Source organism: Rattus norvegicus, chromosome 8 (genome assembly GCF_021556685.1).
Source record: "Rattus norvegicus strain SHRSP/BbbUtx chromosome 8, alternate assembly SHRSP_T2T, whole genome shotgun sequence".
NCBI classification, from domain to species: Eukaryota; Metazoa; Chordata; class Mammalia; order Rodentia; family Muridae; genus Rattus; species Rattus norvegicus.
Window position 1 is genome coordinate 84,511,426 of NC_141541.1, and position 23,492 is coordinate 84,534,917.

The 23,492-nt window shown below is 38.6% G+C and overlaps 1 protein-coding gene across 5 annotated transcripts in view; it reads left to right on the forward strand.

The window, feature by feature from the left end:
• Nucleotides 1-23,492, forward strand: part of Hmgcll1 (3-hydroxy-3-methylglutaryl-CoA lyase like 1) — a 129,820-nt gene that overhangs the window by 54,297 nt on the left and 52,031 nt on the right. For 3 of the 5 annotated variants that reach the window (XM_087563108.1, NM_001276472.3, XM_087563111.1), the window contains 4 exon segments: nt 1,177-1,272; nt 3,234-3,382; nt 9,278-9,341; nt 12,513-12,701. In XM_087563108.1, the coding sequence (XP_087419234.1) occupies nt 1,177-1,272; nt 3,234-3,382; nt 9,278-9,341; nt 12,513-12,701 (498 nt within the window). 5 annotated transcript variants of the gene reach the window in all.

The window sequence follows — 23,492 nt, forward strand, 5'->3', positions numbered from 1 at the left end:
GAAGAAGTGTGTCACTAGGGGTGAGCTTTGAGGTTTCTGTGTGTGCATAAACAAAAGATTTATATTTTTATTGGTGTGCTTTTGTTAATTAAAAACAACATGTGATCATGATAAAATATAAGATGAGTACAGAGGATTAATAGTTTGTTTCCCCCGCTGTCTGCCATTTGAAGGAAGTAGTCTGGGGTCGGCGTCTGTTAACACAGCTTTCTCCACTGGTCTGGTGTCCTTTTCATTCCTTACGTACTATCTTTATACTCATTTTTGTGCCATAATATGAATACAGTTTAGTTGCATATTCTTCATTTAGTTCTTAGTGTGGATAGTCTATCATGCACATTACAGATGTGTACTTCAAAATCTGACAGTACATGTAGCCCGCTACCCAGGTCACAGGGAAAACGATAAGGAGGGTTATCACAGAAGCACCCACACTTTTAAATATGTAATCCTCATGACAAAACATGTGATTTTTCTATGTGACCTTAGTATTAGATTATTGTATCAAGATATTATTTTTTGACTTTGTAAATTTGCAATTTTAATCCAAATTTAATTTTTAGTAGACTCATAAAATATACTTTGATAGTGTGATTTAATTTGGTTCCAAGCACTGTTCATTTAGTTCTTCGTATGTAAGAACAGAGAGCAATCATATAATACTACACAAAACATTTCAACCACTACTAACTGGAACATGTATGTTAACCCAATGACATTGGTTATTGGTACCAGATACTTGTTAAATGATTTTAATGGTGTCATACAATTTATATGTTCTTAAACACTGTAAAATTTTGTGCACTGAAAAGTTAGGCACAACGTTTTGTATGACAATAAAAAGAACAACTGTGTTTTGCCTTTCAAATTTTCCATACTATCATGAGTGCCTGATGCTTGGATTACCATGACTGCAAGAAAATGGCGAGAATCCTGTTTCTCCGCACTACCCACCTAGTCAGATCCTTCTCTGTGAATTAGTAAGGTCATGCCTTGTTCTAATCCATTTATGACAGTAAGAAATACTTTTCCTTATCTACATGTGAATACTCCTTATTGTCAGACAGTAATTTACAGCATATGTTTTATGTGTCATGTTAACTTGCACAGAAGGTCAATCATGTATTTGATGTCTCACTCATTTCTGTACTTACATATAACTATTATATATTTAAGATGGCTGACCATGCTGAAGTGATGGGAGGCATTCATCAGTATCCAGGAGTTCGCTATCCTGTCCTTGTACCTAATCTTCAGGGTTTGCAGCATGCTGTAAGTGTGGAATTTTCTCCATAAATGCCTTTATTGTTTTGAAGACATTTAACAGTTAAAATGCTGTCCTATGTAATCTACCAGTCTTCATATGTAATCACTCTGCTTATAAACTAACATGAACTTGTAGAGATCAAGACCCCCATGGCACCGTTAGGACCTAACAGACTCCTCATATAGGTCTTTCAGTGTAACTACTTAAGTATTGAACAGAAAAGTAATGCTCTATTTGGGATGGAAATTTTAAAGTATATTTTGTGCTCCTCTATTACAGGGTATATCTTAAATATTTACCGATAAGTGTTATAATCATCAATATTCCTGAAATAAATGTTTTGTCAACATTTTAGGGCCAGCTTTTGTTTTTGTGGACTCTTAGACTGAAACTAATCATTGCTTCTGTATCTTCTTGTAATGACTTTTCTCTTTATCCCTCTCCTTTTTTATTTCTTGTGATTCTATGTGGTTTTGAGATTCATGTGATTTAGATAAGAGTTTTAATGACTACACACACACACACATACACACACACATACACACACACACATGAAGAATCACATTACTTTAATGTAAAAATGTAAAATATTGTATTACCTTTACATATGTTTGTTGTAAAGGCATTAGAGTATATATTCCTTATGTCGGTAAGTATTTTAGGTTCTGTATTCGGTACTATGCTGCATTGAGGTTGTAAGTATCTATTCAATACGTTACCTGTTTGTATATGTGCCGTTAGAGACATTTATCTTACATTTGACTTGATGTAATTTTATGGCTTTATAAAATAAAATAATATTGTTGCAATCAAGTCTTCCCAAAGAAGTGAAAGTCCCCATTTTGGAGAAAATACTTTGGATATGTCCCAACAATAGCTTAACAATAGAATAAATGTTGGCTTGGGTGGGAGTTCTGTGTTGGCGATCAAAGCATGGCTCACTAACTGAATGGCTGCCTGAGACTGGATGGCAAACAAGTTTCTTTGTGCTGCGTTCATGAAAGAAGTCCAATAATAGTTGCAGGGGTTTTTATATTGAATAAAAAAAAGAGGCAAAGTTCTAATATTAATGGCAAAGTTTAAGTATTTAACAAAATAGAAAATTTATTTCAGAGGATTCATAATCATATTTGAACAGAGGAACAAAAAAGTATCTTCTAAATGTTGAAAGAAAGATAAATTATGTTTTCCTTTTTAAGGGTATTAACAGGCAATCAGGGAGGAGAACACATTTAAAACTAGTCAGACAGCGAGTGAGACATTAACAGGAAATCTTACAATTGCGTCTGAGAACTCTAGAGGGCCTAACAATTGCAAAACGTATTACCACAAAAGCTGTGGGTGCTACAAACCCAACAAAAAGGAAAGTAGAGTCGATTCGGTTATTAGAGCTGAAGACTAGCAAATGGACTTGCACATTAGTCGCGTAAGCCATGGCTTTGGTAGTCAGGATACAAAGCCACAGCAGCTAATTAGGAACTACGATTAGTTTTGGAGGCAAAAGCTAAGTGATGAAATGGGAAGTCATTCTCTGTTGGATTGTAGGAAGAAAGGGGAACCGGAAATTGTTTGTTTGTTTCTTCTCTTCCAATAATATTTTGGCTTTAAAATAATGTTCTCTATAAAAATGCTGGCTTTAGTGGGGGCACACATTTTCCCCCCATAATTATGATTAAAGTGTTTTGAGGGTAACATGATGAAAGAAAGACAGACTTAACTGGATCGTCATCACAGTTTCACGCATCTCATAATCCTAAGAATACTGTAGTTCGTAGATTTTTGTTACCATGACGTACTTCTCTGTTTCAAAACAGTGTGAATAGCAAAATGAGAAGAACCTGGCTTTAAACTTTAAGGCTACGTATGAACCTAGGCATGCGCTTGAGTTGTCTGCCTTCTCACCCTCTGCCGTCATTCACAAGACTCTAACGCTTGTCAGCTTTGGGCTGTAAACTGTGTCTTTCAGGTTGCCGCTGGGGCCACGGAGATAGCAGTGTTTGGTGCTGCTTCAGAATCTTTCAGCAAGAAGAACATTAACTGCTCCATCGAAGAAAGCATGGGACGGTTTGAGCAAGTCATCAGCTCTGCAAGACACATGAACATCCCAGTGCGAGGGTACTCATGAAGCCCAACGCCATTTCGTTCTGTATCTGTTTTTAGAGTTTACTTATAAGCCACCTTGGTGGTTTTCTTTAACGTATATATCATATAAATATTATGATCAATGTCATAGCTTTTGGATCCTGTTTGTTCATAGTAATCACTAACGTAACTATATCTCGTTAATAATTATTATCATGTTTCTAGCCCATGGAATGTGGAACCTGATCGATACTAGGGGATCTAGCATATAAGTCTGACGTTAAGACACAGCCACAGAAGACTCACATGTGTCTGTAAATTGGAGCCGCTTCTGTAAATGCAGGTGTATCTGAGATACCAAGCTTATCCTCACTCCTTGGCACTCCAGAAAGAAACGGCATTGCTTTGGATCTTCACCGCTGGCTTTCATTACAGCAGATCCCATTAAGGGAAACAAGAGGAGGAAATAATGTCAGAAATTGAAGAAAACCTTAGTTTTTTTCTTTCAGGAGTTTACATAGTTGCCTAAATTGAAGTATCATGTACTGTCATTTTCTGAATTCACTGTCTTGGGACTCTTGCAATAGAGCCATGTGCAAGCCATTAGAAAACAGAGTAGCAGAGAGCAGAGACAGTAAGATATGGAGGCCATTATAGTGTTGGAATCGAAAGGAAAGAGGGAAATCTGCGTTTGTTTTTGCTTGTTTCCAAGACAAAGCAGTTGCAGCATAGATTTGGAATTGTTCCTTGATACTGAAAAACATCAATAAATTCTTCGTTACTGAAGTAAGGCAGCTGCTTGTTTTCTAATAATTATATAAGTATCCAGATACAATGAACATAAAATTCATGTTGGCAATGGCTTTGGCTGTACCTTATAATTCTCTTAGTTGATGTGAGCAAAGCCCATAGAGGCAGAACGGTTCAACAATTAACAAGACAGAGGATTGGCTTAGTGATTCCCAGCACTGCAAATTTCAAAATAATAATAATGTATAAGATGATTGACTTGGGACAGGACTTAGAATGATTGGAATTAAGCCTAGGTCATTTAAAGAACATCCAGACTTGTTCTATACTATACCATGCGTTTTCTTTTGAATTTCATCTTCCCAATTTTCTACCATAGATGTTTTTAAAATATTGAATCATCTTTGGTGCTTAATAGATATTTTTCACATCAAAAACTTGCAAAAAGAGTGAAGACAAGATAATATGTATCCATCCTCATAAAATAATGGCATGCTTATCGTAAGACCAAATTATGTAATCAAAATATAAAGGAGAGATGTTCTATGAACTTTCTAATTAAAAAGTCAAAATAGTTTTGCCTTTCTTACCTCTAAAAACAGGGATATGAACACCTTTGTCTATTTTAAAATGTGAAGAATATTCAGACCAGGGGTTCTTAACCTGTGGGTTGTGATTCTTTTGGGGTCAATGTTTTTTACAGGAGCCACATATCAGATATCCTGCATATCAGATATTTTCAGTGTGATTCATAACTGTAGCAAAGTTATAACATAACAGTGAAAATAATTTTATGGTTGGGGTCAACACAACCTAATGAACTGTATTAAAGGGTCACAGCATCAGGAAGGTTGAGAACCACTGATTTAGAAGAAAGTAATTTGCACTTGGATAATTAAGGAAACTCACCATAAAGTCATATCACTGGATTACCATGGATATTTTATTGTAGGGTTACAATGTAGACAAATACAGGCTACACAACACTTGTTGTTGTTGTTGTTGTTGTTGTTCTCCTCCTCCTCCTCCTCCTCTTCCTCCTCCTTCTTCTTTTGGTTTCAAATTGAAGTTTATTTCTGAAATTTTCGGAGGACTATCTGTTTCTAGAAATATAAATTTTAACATGTGTGCTCCTCAATTGAGTTCTTGAATCTATTTTCTTCCCTAGCTTTTCATTGAATTTAACTATGATTTTATTTTATGGTTTCTTTGTATTTTATTCATGCTTTGAGAATTACACCACACACACACACACACACACACACACACACACACACACACACACACACACACTGAATTTAGATCATACCATTCACCCATTTTCTTTCCACGTCCCCTTATCTCTTCATCTCTGTATGCCTCTTCCCAACTCCATGTGCTCTTTCTATAGCACACTGTGTTGTGTGCTTATAAATGTGTATTATAAAATGAAAATTTCAGAGGCTGTACTTCTTAAGCATGAAACGTGAGATATCTGCATATGGCCAGCATGATGTTGTCTGCCATTTTACATCCATGCCTGACCTCAGGCTTGGAGTATAGTTCTCTCTTTTTACTAGAAGCCTAAGTTAATTTTCTATTTTTAAAAGACTACAAAATACAAGAATATATATCTGTGAACAGCATTTGTTGCATTTCTTCTCAACATCCCAGAAAAAATGAAAATGAAATAAAGAATTGGACAAATTATTAATTAATATAAAAACATAGATTTCATTTAAGTATAGAAAATAAAAATAATTATGAGACATAATGTTTTATTTCAGTAATAATTTGTTTATACAGAGTGACTATTATTTACAGCTAGTTAGAAGGAGGTGAGACCAACCACAGTGAGTGTGGTCTTTATTTACCTTTTTAATCCAGCAACCAAAATCATTGTAGACCAAGTCTGCTTTGTTTCCCCAATAAACCACATCACAAATAATTGTGATCATTTTCTCTAGTAAAGACACTCCCTGTAAAGAAATCCTTCCATTGTACAACTGTTTTTCAATGGGTTCTTCAGTTCTGCTGAGCTTGTAGCCTTTAGAACAGCAAACTTCCCAACTTCCAAAAAGGAAGAACCTTCTCCCCTAACTTTCACTTGAATGATTTATAGCCCAACACATTTCTTCAAAATGTTTGGCCTTCAACCTGAGTTAGTCAAACCATTTATTCAAATCATGCTGCACGCTGCAGAGTTTGTGTGTCCTGTCTTTGCTGCCTAAGGACCTGCAGGGCTTATGGTCCTGACCTTGAAGGTGAGGGCAGCCTCATTTGGAAGGACAGTGAGTCTATGTGTTCAGAGCTCTGCTGTTCGATGTACAGTGAGTTGCAGGCAGTACTGTTCCCAGCTGACTACCAAATGGTTTCCACCAGAAGGTCTCCCTTGGAGGAACTCTCTTGTGGACACGTTCTTATCTTCCTATTAGCAGAAGCTGCTTATAAAGTCAGTTTTTAACTTCCACCATTAAATACAAGCCTAGATTTTGGGCTGCAAGAAAATACGGTACATAAAGCTAAAACTCAGACATCTGCTAAGCTACTTTCCACATGTACAGTGTTAGAGGTTGTACCTTCCTGTGAGTGTATGTAACCTAACATCAGTGTAAAGCAGGTGGCCGAGGCTTGATGACAGTCACTTTATCTATTACACTGATGGATTTCTCTTGGTTTGGAGATACAAGGTCTTGCTATATAACTCTGTCTCTCCAAAGTTGCCCAGGCTGACCTCAAGCTGTGGCATTCCTCCTAGCTCTGTGCCCCTCCTGTGACTATAGGAACGAGCTACCATGTTTTCATTTTTGCTTAGAACTTTTATTTTTCCCCCTTCTATTGAAAATAAAACATTTTCATATAATATGGCTTGATCATGGTTTCCCCTTTCTCCAGTCCTCCCAGTGCCTCCCCATCTTCCCTTTATCCAGATTCACCACTGCCTATGTTCTGTCTCTCATTAGAAAACAGACAGGCTTCTGAGGGATGATAATAATAATAAAATAAAATGATAAAACAGAATCTTGCACTTTGAAATGGGAAACAAACAGAAGGAAAAGAAACCATGAAAAGGTGTATGCACTCATGTGTGTACCCCTCCCCCCAGATATAGACAAAGAGACCCACTTGTTTGCACACTCAGGAATCTCATAAAAACATTAAACCAAAAGCCATAATGTATACCCCAAAGGCTCTTTGCTGGCCCCGTGAATGTTGCCTCAGTCTCTGTGAATTCATATGTGCATGGATCATGTTGAAGTAGAAGGGCCTTGGTTTTTACAGTGTCCTCCATTCCCTCTGGCTTTTACTTCTTCTTTGCATCCTCTTCTGCAAGGTTCTCTGAGTCCTGAGGGTAGGGATTTGATGGAGACATCCCATTAAGGAGTGAGTGTTCCAAAGTCTCTCACTCTCTGTGAAATGTCTGGTTGTGGGTGTTCTCATCTGCATCAGGAGAAAGCTTCTCTGGTGATGGTTGAATAAGGCGCTGATCTCTGGGTACAGGAGAATGTCACTAGGAGTCATTTTATTGCTTCATTCTTTTAATAGTTTTCGATTTTATTCTAGGTTCTTAGGTTTTCCAGTCTCAGGTTCTGGGTCACCCAAGCAGAGTCTGGTATGGGTTCCATCTCATGGACTAGGCCTTATAGCTCAAATCAGATGTTGGTTAATATTTCCATAAACTTCATGCCATTGCTGTGTATGCTGGAAGGTCATTAGTGAGAGGTGAGGATGAGTGGAAATACAAGTCCAGAGAGTTAGGCTTTAGGGACAAGAGGGCAGCCACGGCCCAGTGACAAGCTGAATAAGCACGAGCTGCTTGTTTTGATCAAGTTGAAATTATTGTAGTTTATTGGCATTATTTTCCTTATTTAGCGCATTTCATAGGAAATATGCAACTGGTCACCTTAGGTATTGTATCTAAGTCACATCTCAGTGTTTAGGAATTAGAACAAATATAATCAGGTTTTTGCACCTTACTTGAATCACGGCATGGGGATTGAAACTTGTTCTTGTTTTCCAACTTTCTCCATTGCTGCACCATTTCCTTCACATACGTCTTGGTCGCATTTGAAGAAATTATCTAAAATGTTACATAAAGCATAGGAACTGGAAGAGCAAGGCAGGTTTCCAGTGCGTTGGACTTGAATTTGTCTTCCTTGTCTTTGAACTGTGTGGTGGGCTTGTTAAACAGATTATCTATTTCATTTCTCAAATGTAAGTTTTATTCAGATTAATAGCCCCAAATTGGGTTACATCTAAGAAACATGGTATATTAGCCCACTGAGTGTGAGCCTTTTTTATTTCAAAGTTTTAGAAATTTCACTCCAAGTTTTCTTTTTAGCACTAGCTCACATTTTAGTTTTATTTATTTATTTACTTACTTACCCCCTTCTTTTTTTTTTTTTTTTTGGTTCTTTTGTTCGGAGCTGGGGACCGAACCCAGGGCCTTGCGCTTCCTAGGCTAGCGCTCTACCACTGAGCTAAATCCCCAACCCTACTTACCCCCTTCTTAGTCCACCCTCTAAGGTTCCACATTTCATACTCCCCCCATCTTATTTGTAGTAAAAGCATCCAAATAGATGTGTGGAGAGAAACTTCATTTTTGTATGCCAGCTCTCTACAATATAAAGACTTGGTTATTTAAACATTGAGTTTATAACTATCTAAATAAAAATGTATATTTCGCTAGAGTTTTCTGCTTTGAGTATTCGTATGATGCTAAAGTACATTGGTTTTCAACCTTCCTAATGCTGAAACCCTTTAATACAGTTCCTCATGTTTTAGTGACCCTGAACCACAGAATTATTTTTGTTACTACTTCATAACTGTAATTTTGCTATTGTTATGAATTGTAATATAGATATTTGACATACTGGATAGTCTTTGGTGAAACTTGTGAGAAGTTTGTTCAACCTTCAAAGGGGTTGTGACTCACAAGTTGAGAACCACTGCTATAGTACAGACCTATTCATATAATATTCTTTAGTTACTCTCATCAAATAATATTAAGTTTTAATTGTTTGATAGGTTAAAAGGTTGAATTACCTTTAGGTGTGCCTAAATAATTTTTGTTTAGTTCAAGAATAAAGTAAAAGCATAAAATAATGTTGCTTGGTTTATTTTTTTTTGTTATTCATTTTTAAAATGGAAATTTGGATATGATTGACACAACCTATTGCTCCATATTTTTCAATATAGGTATGTGTCCTGCGCCCTGGGCTGTCCCTATGAAGGAAGCATCATGCCACAGAAAGTCACAGAAGTAAGATCTATCTCCAGTCTTCGCGGTCGCTGATAAAAGAGTATTGTTTGTAAACTAAACAGTCTTCTTTACTATGTATTTAATTTCAATAGCAGAGACCAAAGAGAAGCATGGCTGGGAAATTTTCACAGGAGATAGGCTTGGTTACTTAACTAGTCATTTCCTTTTAACCTAGACCCATCGGCTATACTTTCACAAAGGTGGGTGATAATTGAGTCTTGTAATTAGGATGAAGACATACAGAATAAAAGCTTCCGTCTGGTGCTTGTACATGACCTTAACCAAAGGAATGCTTTCCCACTTCCCAGCACAGTGCAGACAGTTGTGCACACATATGTAGGCAGCCCTTTCTCCTCTCTCCTTGAGTGCCAACATCAGAGTATGTGTGCTTTAGTGTTTCTGCTCATCTGTGATTTTCATTACAATGCTAAGTTGTTTTGACAGAAATTTGTGACACTAGATTATAGACATTAAGGATCTGCTTAGTGGATTATTGAATTTGCTTATTCTACTTTCTTTACCATTAATTCATCCTAATGAATACCAAATACTGTTCTTTGGGAATTAGTTCAGAAACTTATTTGTAGACAAATTATATTAAAGTAAACTTTTGCTAGGGTTGTACATCTTCATGAATCAGTAAATGTGATATTAGAAAACCTCAAGTCATGTAGAGTAGTTTCAGTCCAGCTGAAACCATTCTTCCTTTGAACACTCATCTGAACTCCTAGAGCTCACTGAAGACTTTTCCAGAGAAGGCTATCTCATTATCTTATATTAAAAGCTCCTCGCTCACAGAGGCAAATGCACTAGGAAAGGATGGAGCTTATAGGTTTTATATTGCTTTACTTACATACAAGGCTCCATTATGAATCTGCATAGACCACTATATATTCTTTTATTTTTAATGAATCTTTCCAAAGGGTTTGACTTTGGGCCTCTCAAGACCTGTGTCTGTTTCTTGTACATGCCAGGCATTTGGCCATCTGTGGATCTAGCATGGAAGAGCTGTACTTTTCTCCCCCTCCCCCCTCCTCCTCCCCCTCCTCCCCCTCCTCCTCCTCCCCCTCCTCCTCTCTTCTCCTGCTCCTCCTCCTGCTCCCACTCCTCCTCCTGCTCCTCCTCCTGCTCCCACTCCTCCTTCTGCTCCTCCTCCTGCTCCCACTCCTCCTTCTGCTCCTCCTCCTGCTCCTCCCGCTCCTCCTCCTGCTCCTCCTCCTGCTCCTCCTCCTGCTCCCACTCCTCCTCCTGCTCCTCCTCCTGCTCCTCCCGCTCCTCCTCCTGCTCCTCCTCCTCCTCCTGCTCCTCCTCCTGCTCCTCCTCCTCCTCCTCCTCCCCCTCCTCCTCCTCCCCCTCCTCCTCTCTTCTCCTGCTCCTCCTCCTGCTCCCACTCCTCCTCCTGCTCCTCCTCCTGCTCCTCCTGCTCCTCCTCCTCCTCCTGCTCCTCCTGCTCCTCCTGCTCCTCCTGCTCCTCCCGCTCCTCCTCCTGCTCCCACTCCTCCTTCTGCTCCTCCTCCCGCTCCTCCTGCTCCTCCCGCTCCTCCTCCTGCTCCTCCTCCTGCTCCCACTCCTCCTCCTGCTCCTCCTCCTGCTCCTCCCGCTCCTCCTCCTGCTCCTCCTGCTCCTCCCGCTCCTCCTCCTGCTCCTCCTCCTGCTCCTCCTGCTCCTCCTCCTCCTCCTCCTGCTCCTCCTCCTGTTCCTCCTCCTGCTCCTCCTCCTTTCTCCTCCTTTTTAACATTATAATGACTAGAGTGCTGCTGAAGCCTCACAGACAGATTAGAGGTATTAAAAACTCACAACCAGCAACTTTGCTTCAGAGTTCTTTGTGCTAGCCTAATACATTTTGTGAATTCACTCTTTTCTTTCTGAGTTGACCCTTAGAAACTCTGATTACTTTTACAGACTCTCCTCCTTTTTCACACTTTATGCCCACCCCGCCAGCCCCATTCTTCTCTTGCTGTGTCCCTCTCTTGTACATTTGACATTTTCCTTGCTCTCAGATGCTCTCTGCCTTTTACACATCAGTGGCTTGCAAACCACTAATCTTTATGTATGTATATTTTCTCAAACACGTTTCAGATCCTTCTCTCTCACCTCCTTCAAATTTACATTATGTCAAGGCACTTACAGCCTCCTGCTTGACGGCTCTAAGCCAGTGTCCAGTGTTCATTAATACATAATGTAGAACTTGTTTCTTTCTCCAAATCTTATTTAAACTTATTTGTGTTTATCTCCCCAATACCGACAAAATTTGGTCCTCGTTTGTATCCAAGATTACAAGAGCCACATCAAATTTGCTTTCTCACTTAACACAGTGACTAGAATAAGTGGCCCTGGACAAGTGCAAGTTGAATGAACAAGTTAATGAAAAGAATCTTTTATTTATTGTGTTTTTGCAGCCAAGCATGTGCTTAACATTGTCATGACTGTAAGTTTTGAAAGAAAACTGTCAAGGCTTTAGAAAGCACTCAGAAAAAAGGCGAGGACAGTTTGCTGTCCATATTAAACAAATTAATAACTGAAGCAGCAATAGGAAAAGCTCATGGTCAACCCAGAATCAAGTCTGGGTGAGAGCTAACAGTCAAGTCCATACTTGCTCAATTCTAGAATCCCCATCAAAATAACATGCTGTCCTCAAGAGGGCACTTTGCTTGTTCGTTGTGACATTGGTCATTAGGCTTGATGAGGAGGACTTGACACTTACCTGGCATGCATGTCTTCACTCACAGGATAGAAGTTCAAGTGATCCTTTCAATTGCTAAGCTACTTAGTGACAGAGCTGAAATTACTGGTGATGTCTCTTGGCCTCTGATATAATGCCCAGAGAAACACTACTTCCGAAGTAGACCATCAGTGCTTCCGTTCAGTTAAAGTTGAGAAATATTAACCTCATTTCTGTGTACAGTTTGCACATAAATAGATGGATGGACAGGTGTGTATGTATGAAGTAGGTTGGACTCTAAGACAAACTTGAACATACAAGATAATAACGGTAATTTCATCTAAAATGTGAATACGGGGCTTACAATTTAATGAGCATAAAGGAGGATCAAAAAAATAGATCATACGTTTTCCACAGTAATTTTAAACTTCAGGTGGCGATTACTTAAGAGGCAGAGGGTGGGTGGCTTCTTATTTTCATTGTCTTATCAGGAGTTTGCCTTTCAACAGGTTTCCAAGAGATTGTACAGCATGGGCTGCTATGAGATCTCTTTGGGAGACACAGTTGGGGTTGGTACTCCAGGCAGCATGAAGACAATGTTGGAAAGTGTCATGAAAGAGATCCCTCCGGGGGCTCTTGCTGTTCACTGCCATGACACGTATGGACAAGCCCTCGCAAACATCCTAACGGCTCTTCAGGTATTCGTAGTCTCAGTGCGCTGTGCTGTGGCTGTGTATCCGTTCTGTGACACGAGCATGCTGAGAGATAAATTTATCAAATGCAAATGTGATGTCTAAACAATATGCATTATATAGTTTATGTTGAGATTCTACCAGTATGATTGAACATGGCACACACACAGGAAATATTTGCAAAGGCAAGATGATGTTTTAGGGAAATTGAGGTCATTACTATTTCATGTGATTTGGTCACCTTGTTGATCTTTTTTTTTAAAGTATCAATTCTATTAGATCTCTGCCTTCTAATTTCAATGCCTATCTACTTCAACTATAAAGTTTAACAGAGCTGAATATTACGATGTGTTGAGAAGTAAAGAGACAAAACAGTAGCATGTACTATTGTAATCATGAAATAAATGATCTTTTAATAGTTTGATTGCTCTATGATGAATATATATGAGTAGGAATATAGACTATTTTATTAATTTTTTATTTTAATATTTGAAACCTCACTTGGTATGTGAGTGTGTGTGTGTGTGTGTGTGTGTGTGTGTGTGCACATGCACACTTAGGAATTGACCCTCAGGCCTTACACATGCAAACACTTCACCACTGATCCCATACTTCACTTTTAATAGAACCCATTTATTTTAATCAAATGATTCCATTGTATGTTAAAGAAACCTATCTAAAATGTTAGAGTATTAAGAGTCACTGTTATATGCTATTCTAAGTGTATTTATCTAAAGAATAAATTTAAATAGTTTTATTTTAAAATATTCTTAATCTTATAACAAATAAATTAATTTGATATCATAATAGTTAAAATTTTGACAATTAAAGAATACTAGGACAGATTTTTGGTAAGAGTGAAGGTCAGTTTGTAAAGCTTAATGTTACAGTTTCAAAATGTACAGTTGTTGGCAAAAGTTTAGAAACAGTGGGGAGAGCTTATTTTGACTTGTATTATATATTCAAGAAGAAAAAGATTATCTTATGATAGTTTGGGACATTGCAACTTTAAAAGTTTTCCTTTCTAGGAAGTCTACTTCTAAGGGCAATGGAGCACTGGGCATGGCTGCAGGGTTCTGTGTCTGGCTTCACCTTTTTGTATTAGATATTCTTGAGCACATTCCTAAGGTTCTCCCTCTACCTCGATATTTCTATATTTTTGAATTATGAGTAGTGACTCATTTATATGCCATGTTTATTGTTCTATCAATGTTAGCTTAGTTATTGGGGATAAAGGCTTATAGTGTAAAGTTTCAGAATGTAGACAAAAAGACCTTTAGTCTCTGCCTATCAATATTGCTTGTTCAGGTACTAAATATTTTTATATCCATGTGGATTTTTGTTGTTAAGAAAAAGCATATCTGGGGGATTATAGTTATATATTATTTAATGTTTATTATTTTAAAATTTATATTAAGTATTTAATAATATTTAAATAGAGAATAAATTATACAGAGAGTAGTGATCTTTTAAGACATTAGTGCTGAAAAACTACTATCTCCAGGGATCTGGTCTACATCACGGTGTCCTAATGTGATGCATGAGCCATGTACTATGACGCTGCTGCTAGCAAACATGTGTCGCTGATTATATCAAAATATGCCACAAAAGTCATGTTCAGTATGTACAGTGATAGCATAGAGTTGTATACATAGTTGTATAAATATTGTATTTATACAATAGTATTGACATCTATAGTAAGTAATTTTTTTATTATGCACTTTTATACCCCACCCACCTACCCACCTATCTATCTTCCTTCCTTCCTTCCTTTCTTCCTTCCTTCCTTTCTTTCTTTCTTTCTTTCTTTCTTTCTTTCTTTCTTTCTTTTTTCCTTCCTTCCTTTCTTCCTTCCTTCTTTCCTTCTTTCCCTTCCCTTCTCTTCCCTTCTCTTCCTTTCCTTTCCTTCTTTCTTTTCTTGCATGTACTTGATGCTGACCATCAGATTTGGGGCCTCCTGGCCATCAGCTCTCAGGCCTCCTCATCTATGTTAGGTCAATTATTTAAGACTGAGCTGTAACCGCAGACCTACTGTTGTTTTACTTCTCTTCTGCTGCTTATTGCAAAATACACTGTGGACCAGTGCAAACTTCTACTTTTTGAATCAATTTATTGAATCAAGAGGCCATGCAGAGTGATCCACTCTGGGTTTGCATGAGTATATTATAGGATGCACAGTGATGCAACTTATTCACAATGCATTTCTCAGAATGTCATAATAAATGTTTGTACTTGTCAAAATTAACCTACAGAGTAAGAAGTGATAGTTCCCAGTAGGAAGTGTATATGTTTCAAGAAAATAAATAAATTACTGAGGTAAATAGCTTGGAAAGATGAGGTGAAAGAAAACTAAATTGAGATTTAGAAAACTTGATCAGTTGAGTGGCAACCTCCCCATTCATAGATAAGCACTGAAACCTAGGTGAATATTGGAATCCTGTACTGGGGATGCTATATAAATTTGGATCCAAGCAAGTGGAGAAAATGAAAAAAAATCTATATGTGGCCAGGACTCCTCAAAAGACCATACTCTTAATCAAAGGATATATAACACCGGTGTCTTAGGGTTTTACTGCTGTGAACACACACTATGACCAAGGCAAGTCTTATAAAGGACAACATTTAATTGGGACCGGCTTACAGATTCAGAGGCTCAGTCCAGTATCATCTAGGCAGGAACATGAATGCATTTAGGCAGACATGATACAGGAGGAGCCGAGAGTTCTTCATCATCTGAAGGCAGCTAGTAGAAGACTGACTTCCAGGCTGAAGGTCTTAGGCTCCACCCACAGTGACACACCTATTCCAACAAGGTCACATATCTCAGTAGTGCCACTCCCTGGGCCAAGCATATACAAGCCATCACATTCTACTCCATGGCTCCCATAGACTTGTTCAGACATGTGAGTCTATGGGGGCCATATCTAGCCATAGCATAACAAAAGTACAATTTAGTTCGACTTCCAAAGTCCCCATAGTCTATAGCAGTCTTTTAACGATGTCAAAAGTCCAGAGTTCAAAGTCTCTTTTGAGATTTATTCAGTCACTTAACTGTAATTCACAAAGCAAGGCAGGAAACCAGCTGAGCTCACTCTAAACTCTGCATCGCCATGTCTGATGTTGAAGTGGTCTTCAGATCTCCATCCTCTTTTTCATCTTTGCTGACTGCCACAAACTTCTTTTCCTGGGGTGTTTGAAGTCCTTGTTAGCATCATTCCTATGGCTCTGGCATCTCAAAAATCTTGGAATCTCCAAGGCAACTTCAGTGTTACAACTCCTTGTTTCAATGTTTGGGATCCACACATAATCTTCTGGGCTCCTCCAAAGGGCTGGCATCACCTCTCCAGCTCTGCCCTCTGTCTAAGCTCATGTTGATCCACTCCACTGCTGGTGCTGTTCTTGATGATCATCCCATGATACTGGCATCTCCAATACACTGGGGTCTTTTGTTGCAACTCGGCTTCACCAATAGCCTCTTATAGGCTCCCTTCATGGTGCCAGGCCTCAAATCTTTTGCATGATCCCTTCACTCCTGGGCCATCAACTGCAACTGAGGCTACCCTTCTACCAATTGCTTTTTATGACTTGTCACAGTACCAAGCCTCAGCTGTTCTCCATAACCTCTTCATCCCTTTAAAATGAGTACCACCTGGGTGACTGTTATACATTTCCAAGTACATCTGCAGCATGAGGTACAACCTTGGCTATTTCTGGAATATCCTTGTGTTCCTAGAAAACACTTCTCAGAAGATTTCATGTCACTGATGCTGGTCTCTTCTTAATAACCACTAATTTCTTAGAATCAATTGTCCCAATAGTCCCTTCTATTCTGGATTCTAAAGCCAGAGCCACTTGGCCAAAGCTGCTGAGTTCTGATGCTTGCTGAAGCTGGAACATGGCCCCCTTGTTCTATTACATGATCACCAGCTTCCTCTTTTCCAGTTTCTTCACTGCCTAAGCTTGGCTGTCCTGTAACTTGCTCTGTAGACTGACTTTGAACTCAAAAGATCTGCATGCCTGTCTCCTAAGCACTGGGATTAAAGCTTTGTGCCACCAAACCTGGATTTAAGTTTTTCTTTACCTAGAACTTGCTCTGTTCTAAGCTGGCCTTGAACCCAGAGATCTGTTTGTCTTTGTCTCCTGGAATTAAAGGCTTTTACTGCCATGCCTTGATCTAAATTTATCTGGGTGACATCTTGCCCCAAAGTTACTACTTCCTTAATCTGCTCTCTCCTAGAACACAGACAGGATTCAGCTCCATTTCACTTCCTGGTGCCCCTTTAATACTCAAACCATGTATTTGATATTTTTCCTTTCTCAGTTTGCTATGCTTGTTTAAAATGCTCTTCATGAGACTTAACTAGAAAATACAGTCTATAATGGGTGTTTCTGAGATTTCCTTTGTCAATGCAATTAATAATATACATCTCTTTTTCTTAGCCTCAGGTAGCATCTTCAGACACTGGCAAAAAGCAGCCACGTTCTTCACCAAAACATCACAAAAACAGTCTCTTGACACATATTAAAGTTCTTTTCCACGGATACCTCTTAGACCAGCAGGCCTACACAGTTAAAATGACCCTCAGTTTCACTGTCTTCCATAGTCCTACTATTTTGGCCCATTAAGCTCCACTTAAAGTATTCCATGGCTTTTCAAACCCAAAGTTCCCAAATCCATAGTCTTCCAAAGAAAAGCATGGTCAGGCCTATCACAGAAATACCCCATTCCTGGTTCCAACTTCTGTCTTAGGGTTTTACTGCTGTGAACACACACATGACCAAGGCAAATCTTATAAAGGACAACATTTAATTGGGACTGGCTTACAGGTTCAGAGGTTTAGTCCAGTAACATCAAGGTAGGAACACGGCAGCATCCAGGCAGGCATGGTATAGGAGGAGCTGAGAGTTCTACATCTTTGTCTGAAGGCAGCTAGTAGAAGACTGACTTCCAGGCAGCTAGGGTGAAGGTCTTAAGCCTTCAGTGATACACCTATTCCAACAAGGCCACATATCCCAATAGTGCCACTCCCTGAACCAAGCATATCAAACCATCACAAACAACAATAACAATTACAACAACAGCAACAACAATAACAACACAACAAACAATAACAACAATAACACAATTTACCCCATCCAAGGAAGATACGCATGTTTATTTTTTATGACATTGATTATAAATGGAAAATAGAAAATGTCTCTTTATATATCAAAATTTTCATATTTCATTGCATTTCTCTGAGTTAAGAATTTGCTTTCCAAATACAGAGGCGAATGCCAGCAGCAAACCACTGAACTGAGAATAGGTCCCCCGTTGAAGGAATCAGAGAAAGAACTGGAAGAGCTTGAAGGTGCTCGAGACCCCAAAAGTACAACAATGTCAAGCAACCAGAGCTTCCAGGGACTAAGCCACTACCTAAAGACTATACATGGACTGACCCTGGACTCTGTCCCCATAGGTAGCAATGAATATCCTAGTAAGAGCACCAGTGGAAGGGGAAGCCCTGGGTCCTGCTAAGACTGAACCCCCAGTGAACTAGACTGGTGGGGGGAGGGTGGCAATGGGGGGAGGTTTGGGACGGGAACACCCACAAGGAAGGGGAGGGGGGAGGGTGATGTCTGTCCGGAAACCGGGAAAGGGAATAACTCTTGAAATGTATATAAGAAATACTCAAGATAATAAAAAAAATAAAAAATAAAAAAAAATAGAAACAAACAAACAAAAAAAAAAAAAAAGAATTTGCTTTCCATTGAATTTCAAAGACAAACCAAATGAATTACTTTAAGATAGTTGCAGGTCAGTCTTTCTAATAATGTCTGTTCTGAAGGAATGCTAAGTTTAAATTTGCACTAAACTCTTCACAAATTGTGTGTGTGTGTGTGTGTGTGTGTGTGTGTGTATGTGTGTGTGTGTGTGTGTGTGTTAGGGAAAAATCAGGGAAGAGGTGATTATTATAGTCTTATCGGTTCCTTTGGGAGTTCATAAAAACTCTAAGAACCTGTGATCATATTTTCTGTTGTATCCTTTCCCATATATACAATCTCTATGCAAAGTACGGACAGAAGGCAGGAGGGAGGCAAGATGGTCGCCTGAGAAAGCAGTGGTATTCTTCCAGCTCCATATTATCTATGAGCTTTAAGGTTTCATTTTAAAGACATGGGTTAAAAAGTGTCACAGCAACTTGTATATTTGAAAACATGTTATGAGGACTGAGAGCCCACTGTAAATAAACAATTGAAAAAATGGCCAAAAGCAGAGGTGGGCAAAGGATACTTGTGCTTCAAAATCTTAGCTATTTCTTTCTTACATGTGTGTCAGTGTGGCTTTGGGTTGCACAGTTCGGTAAGACACTAACACCGGAAGAAGACACATCCATTCCCACGTTCTAAAAACTATAAATATTTCACACTACATTTAAGTCTTTTATAATTCTAATTCCATTGAAGACAGCTGGGTATGGCTTGGAATGTCACTGTAGACACATATAGGTCCTAGTCTCTAATAGTCCTGGATAAAGAGAAGCCTACCAGAGACCATTTCTAACCCCACCTTTTAATAGAAATGGCAACAACAACAATGAAACAAGGAGGTTTAAATTTAGATAAGAAGAATTTTGGTGGGGGGAAAGCCTATGTGTTTCAATGTAGGGGAAATGAGTGAACCCAGCTTCATTAGGATCATGGCTAACCTTGGCTTCAGGAAGCAGTGGCCGTACTGCACTTTAATGGAATCTTTGAAGTGGTTTCTAGTAAAATTTGTGGTGTATGTAGAGTGGCTATCATTTTGCTTTCATTTAGGGGAGGAGAAACAGCTTGCAGTGTTCCAAACTAGAAGTTACTATTAAGGCAAGGAGACATGTAATACACAGAAAGTTGGCTGCAGTGGGAGGAAATAAATGGGAGTTATAAATGAAATGTCCCCTTCAGTCTGGAAAGCACATCCAGTCAGCTAGTGCAGGGACCTTTCTTGGATTTTCAAGTTTTATTGTGTTTTTCTAATTACTTAAACATGTAACTCATAGGACCACTTGGGTATGTGGACATCAATAATTCATAGCTATCAGATACTTTTAATATAGAGAAAATATTCTGATTATAGATGTACGCGTGGGATATTTATACCTCCACAAAATCAATAGACTAAGAGAACGAGGTGATAAAGTGCACAACACTTTAGTGATGGAAGAAACATACACGGCCCTACATACTTGTCTCCAAGTTTATGCAAAAGCCGAGTTTTATCCTGTTTCATATTCCCCAAATCCCCAAATAAAACACCAGTTTAACAAATTGGTTAATCTACTTAATATAAAACAATTGCTCATTTTTCTCCATTAAAATGTTTTGAGCCTTCATAATTGGGTAAAGCATAATTGGGTAAAGCAAATTAGACCCAACGCTGCAAGTAGCACTTCCATACAGAAAGCCCAGCGTTTCTCATGAAGAAATACTACATGCTTTCTTCCCCTTGGATTTAATAGACCTCTAGCTAGTGTGCCTTTCTTTATAATGCTTTCCATATGTTTATTATTCTCTTTTAGAGAGACTAAATTATTAACCTAATTTTTACATCAAAAGCATTCATGGTTTTATGTAGACTCTGACTAAACCATGTTAAAATGCCACCAAACTACAAGTTTTTCTTAATGTAATTGGTTTATGTGGCTTTCAAAGAGGATTTAAAACAATTTCCACTACTACCTATCCAAGCCTTTCTGTTTTTCACTTCGTACTTGTTACAGAGGGTGTAATTGTGCAAAATTGAGACAAGTCACAGAATTTCCAGAAGAATGCCTTGATCATGGTTGCAGTTGGCAAACTCGTGACAGTCATTGCAGTTACTGCCTTAGCCGACCATATGAACATTTAGCATGCATCTTATTTATGAATAGAACCGTAGTTCACAGCATTGGGCAGCAAATATATTTTGTAATTGCATGCATTAGACATTGTTCACTTATCTGATACATTTGAAACAGCTAAGTAAAATAGATGTACCAGCAAGAGGAGGATGCAGGGGACTTCTGGGGTAAGATTGTGAACGAGGGGCTTCCTCTGTGCCAAAGGAGATCCCACGTTACGGGAGGAGAAAGAGAGAAACGGCTGCAGAAGTTGGGAAGGAGGTGGCAGAACAGCTACACGTCATAGAGAGGTAGAAAGTCACCAAGAAAGAACAGGAAAATTCCTTAGGGGGACATTTAAGTAAAGGACAATTATGGACCTCCAACTGAAAAAGACCAGGAGAACCTCCTCCATACCATTTTATGGTTAAAATTCTAAGTGCACAGCCAAGAGGAAAGGTATAGAGAGCTCTGAGACATGAGTAATATCACAAGAAATCTATCAGATAGCACCAAACTGCAGCAGGAACTCTCAGGCAAAGGAAAAAGAGACTACTGAATAGCAAGGCTTCCAGTCACCATTGCTGTACCCAGAAAATTAACTTTAAAAGCTGGAGGAGAAACAAAGGTATTCTATTATTAAAAGAAAAAAAGCTAAAATAATTAATGACCAACACATAAGTCAACAATACAGAAAACAGAAAGGGGGGATGGAGGGGGAGAGAGAGAGAGAGAGAGAGAGAGAGAGAGAGAGAGAGAGAGAGAGAGAGAGAGAGGAGAGAGGTTGACACCCAGGAAAGCTCGGTAAGAATAAATCCTATTAGAAGAACAGATAGACAAAAAGAAAACAGAGAGATTGGACAATATATTTGTGGATAATTGGTTGGATAGTGATATAGCAAGGAGAGAAATGATATTTTAAAAAATCTCAGCATTAAATTAAAATGAAAAGTTGAGTTATGAATACCTATGGGACACAATTAAGGCAGTTGTAAGTCGGAAATCCTTATCTCTGTGTTTGGCATCTTAAACAAAAGGATCTCAAATCACAAACTAGTGATGTACTCTTAGTCTAAAAAAAGAATAATTAGACAAAAACTAGCCAAACAGTAATTCAATAGATGTAGAGAACTAATAATGATCAGAGCAGACATTAATAAGCACCCTTAAAGAATAATACAGAAGATCAAGCAAGAGAAAGTTTGCTCTTTGAAAATAACAAAGTTGATGAAAGGTCTAACTAACCAGAAGAAAACTTAATAAAATCAGAGAAAAAATAGAATATTATACAGATTTTCAAAAGTTAAAGGATAATTAGGGAAAAATTTGGACTATTTCAACAAGTTGAGAAGCATAAAGATGTAGATGAATTTTTAAACACACATGACCTACTTAAAATGAACCAAGAGAATGCAGATGACCAAACACAGTCACTAACAAATAATGAGGCTAAAGTAGTAATGAAAAACCGCAACAAGTCTATTCCTGGAACAGATAGATACACTGCCAAATTCTACCAGATCTCCAGAGAACCAACTCCATCCAATATATTTTTTTCAAGGAAAAAGTTCTCAAACTCCAAAAGAAAAGAAAATAGTGATAATGACAAACAGAAAGAAGAAACAATTTATATTAATGAAATAGATACAAAGAATTTCAATGAAATACTTGGAAATTTGATTCACTATAACAATGAAACAATTGTATACCACCATTAAATTGGTTTTAAGCCAAAGATTCAGTGATGGCTCAGCAGATACAAGATATATCCCCCTGTGTAATAAAAGTCTTGAAGAAATTAGGTATGAGAGGATTGAATTTCCATGTGACATTATTAGTCTCCTAAACAGGGCTATAACAAACTACCTCCTATGTTCTTACTTTATACCTTGGTTTTTATTTTTCCACTATCGTCTCAGAATGCACTGAGATGCTTCTTTATTGATGAGAGATAATTGACCAGGCTTAGCGGTAAGTATATTTAGACTATGGGGCCCCGGGTTGACTTTCCGGCATCCCCCCCATTATTTTTTTAAAAATTTTTATTAGGTGTATTTCTTTACTTACATTTCAAATGTATGTTATTCCCCTTTCCGGTTTCCTGTCCATAAGTCCCCATCCTCTCCCCTCCCCCATATGGGTATTTCCCCCATACATCCCCCTTACTACCCTTCCCCCATATTCCCCTGCACTGGGGGTCCAACCTTGGCAGGACCAAGGGCTTCCCCTTCCACTGGTGCCCAACAAGGCTATCCTCTGCTACATATGCAGTTGGAGCCCTGGGTCAGTCCATGTATAGTCTTTGGGTACTTGGTTTTTGAGACAGGATCTTTCACAAGGAACTGCAGCTCACCGTGGGACTGGTTGGCCACTGAATCCCAGGGATTTACCCATCTCCTCTTTCCCAGTGCTGGAATTCCAGGAATGTGCTACCAGGCACCTGAGTACTAGGGTCTAGCCTCAAGCTTCTGAAATATTCTAAGATTATCTGGAATTCCTTATCCTCCTGCCCCCACCTCTGTAGTGCTGCGATTACAGGATATGGTGCCAAGTGAGGTTTCCACATTGTTTAATCGGTAAAAACAAAACAAAACAAAACCAAACCAAATTATACCTAGGGTCAGGATTGTACAAGCTGCTACAATCTCCATGTTTCCTGAGTAATCGTGTACACTAACCCAAAATTAGACAAAACTATAAAAAAGTAATATGGAAACAAATTAGTAGGCCCTTATTGCATTTGTACATATTTAAAAAATAAGTCAATGTAACTTAAATTTATAAGCTGGGTTAAATCTTGATTATTGCATAAGCACATTACTATGACTTTCACATCTATATAATCATGTGAAAATATTCCTGAAGAAAGCCATGTAGCTGGAGAGGTAACTTGATGCTTATGAGCATTTGGTGCTCTTACAGAGGACCTGGGTTCTGTTTGATGCCTCACAACCAT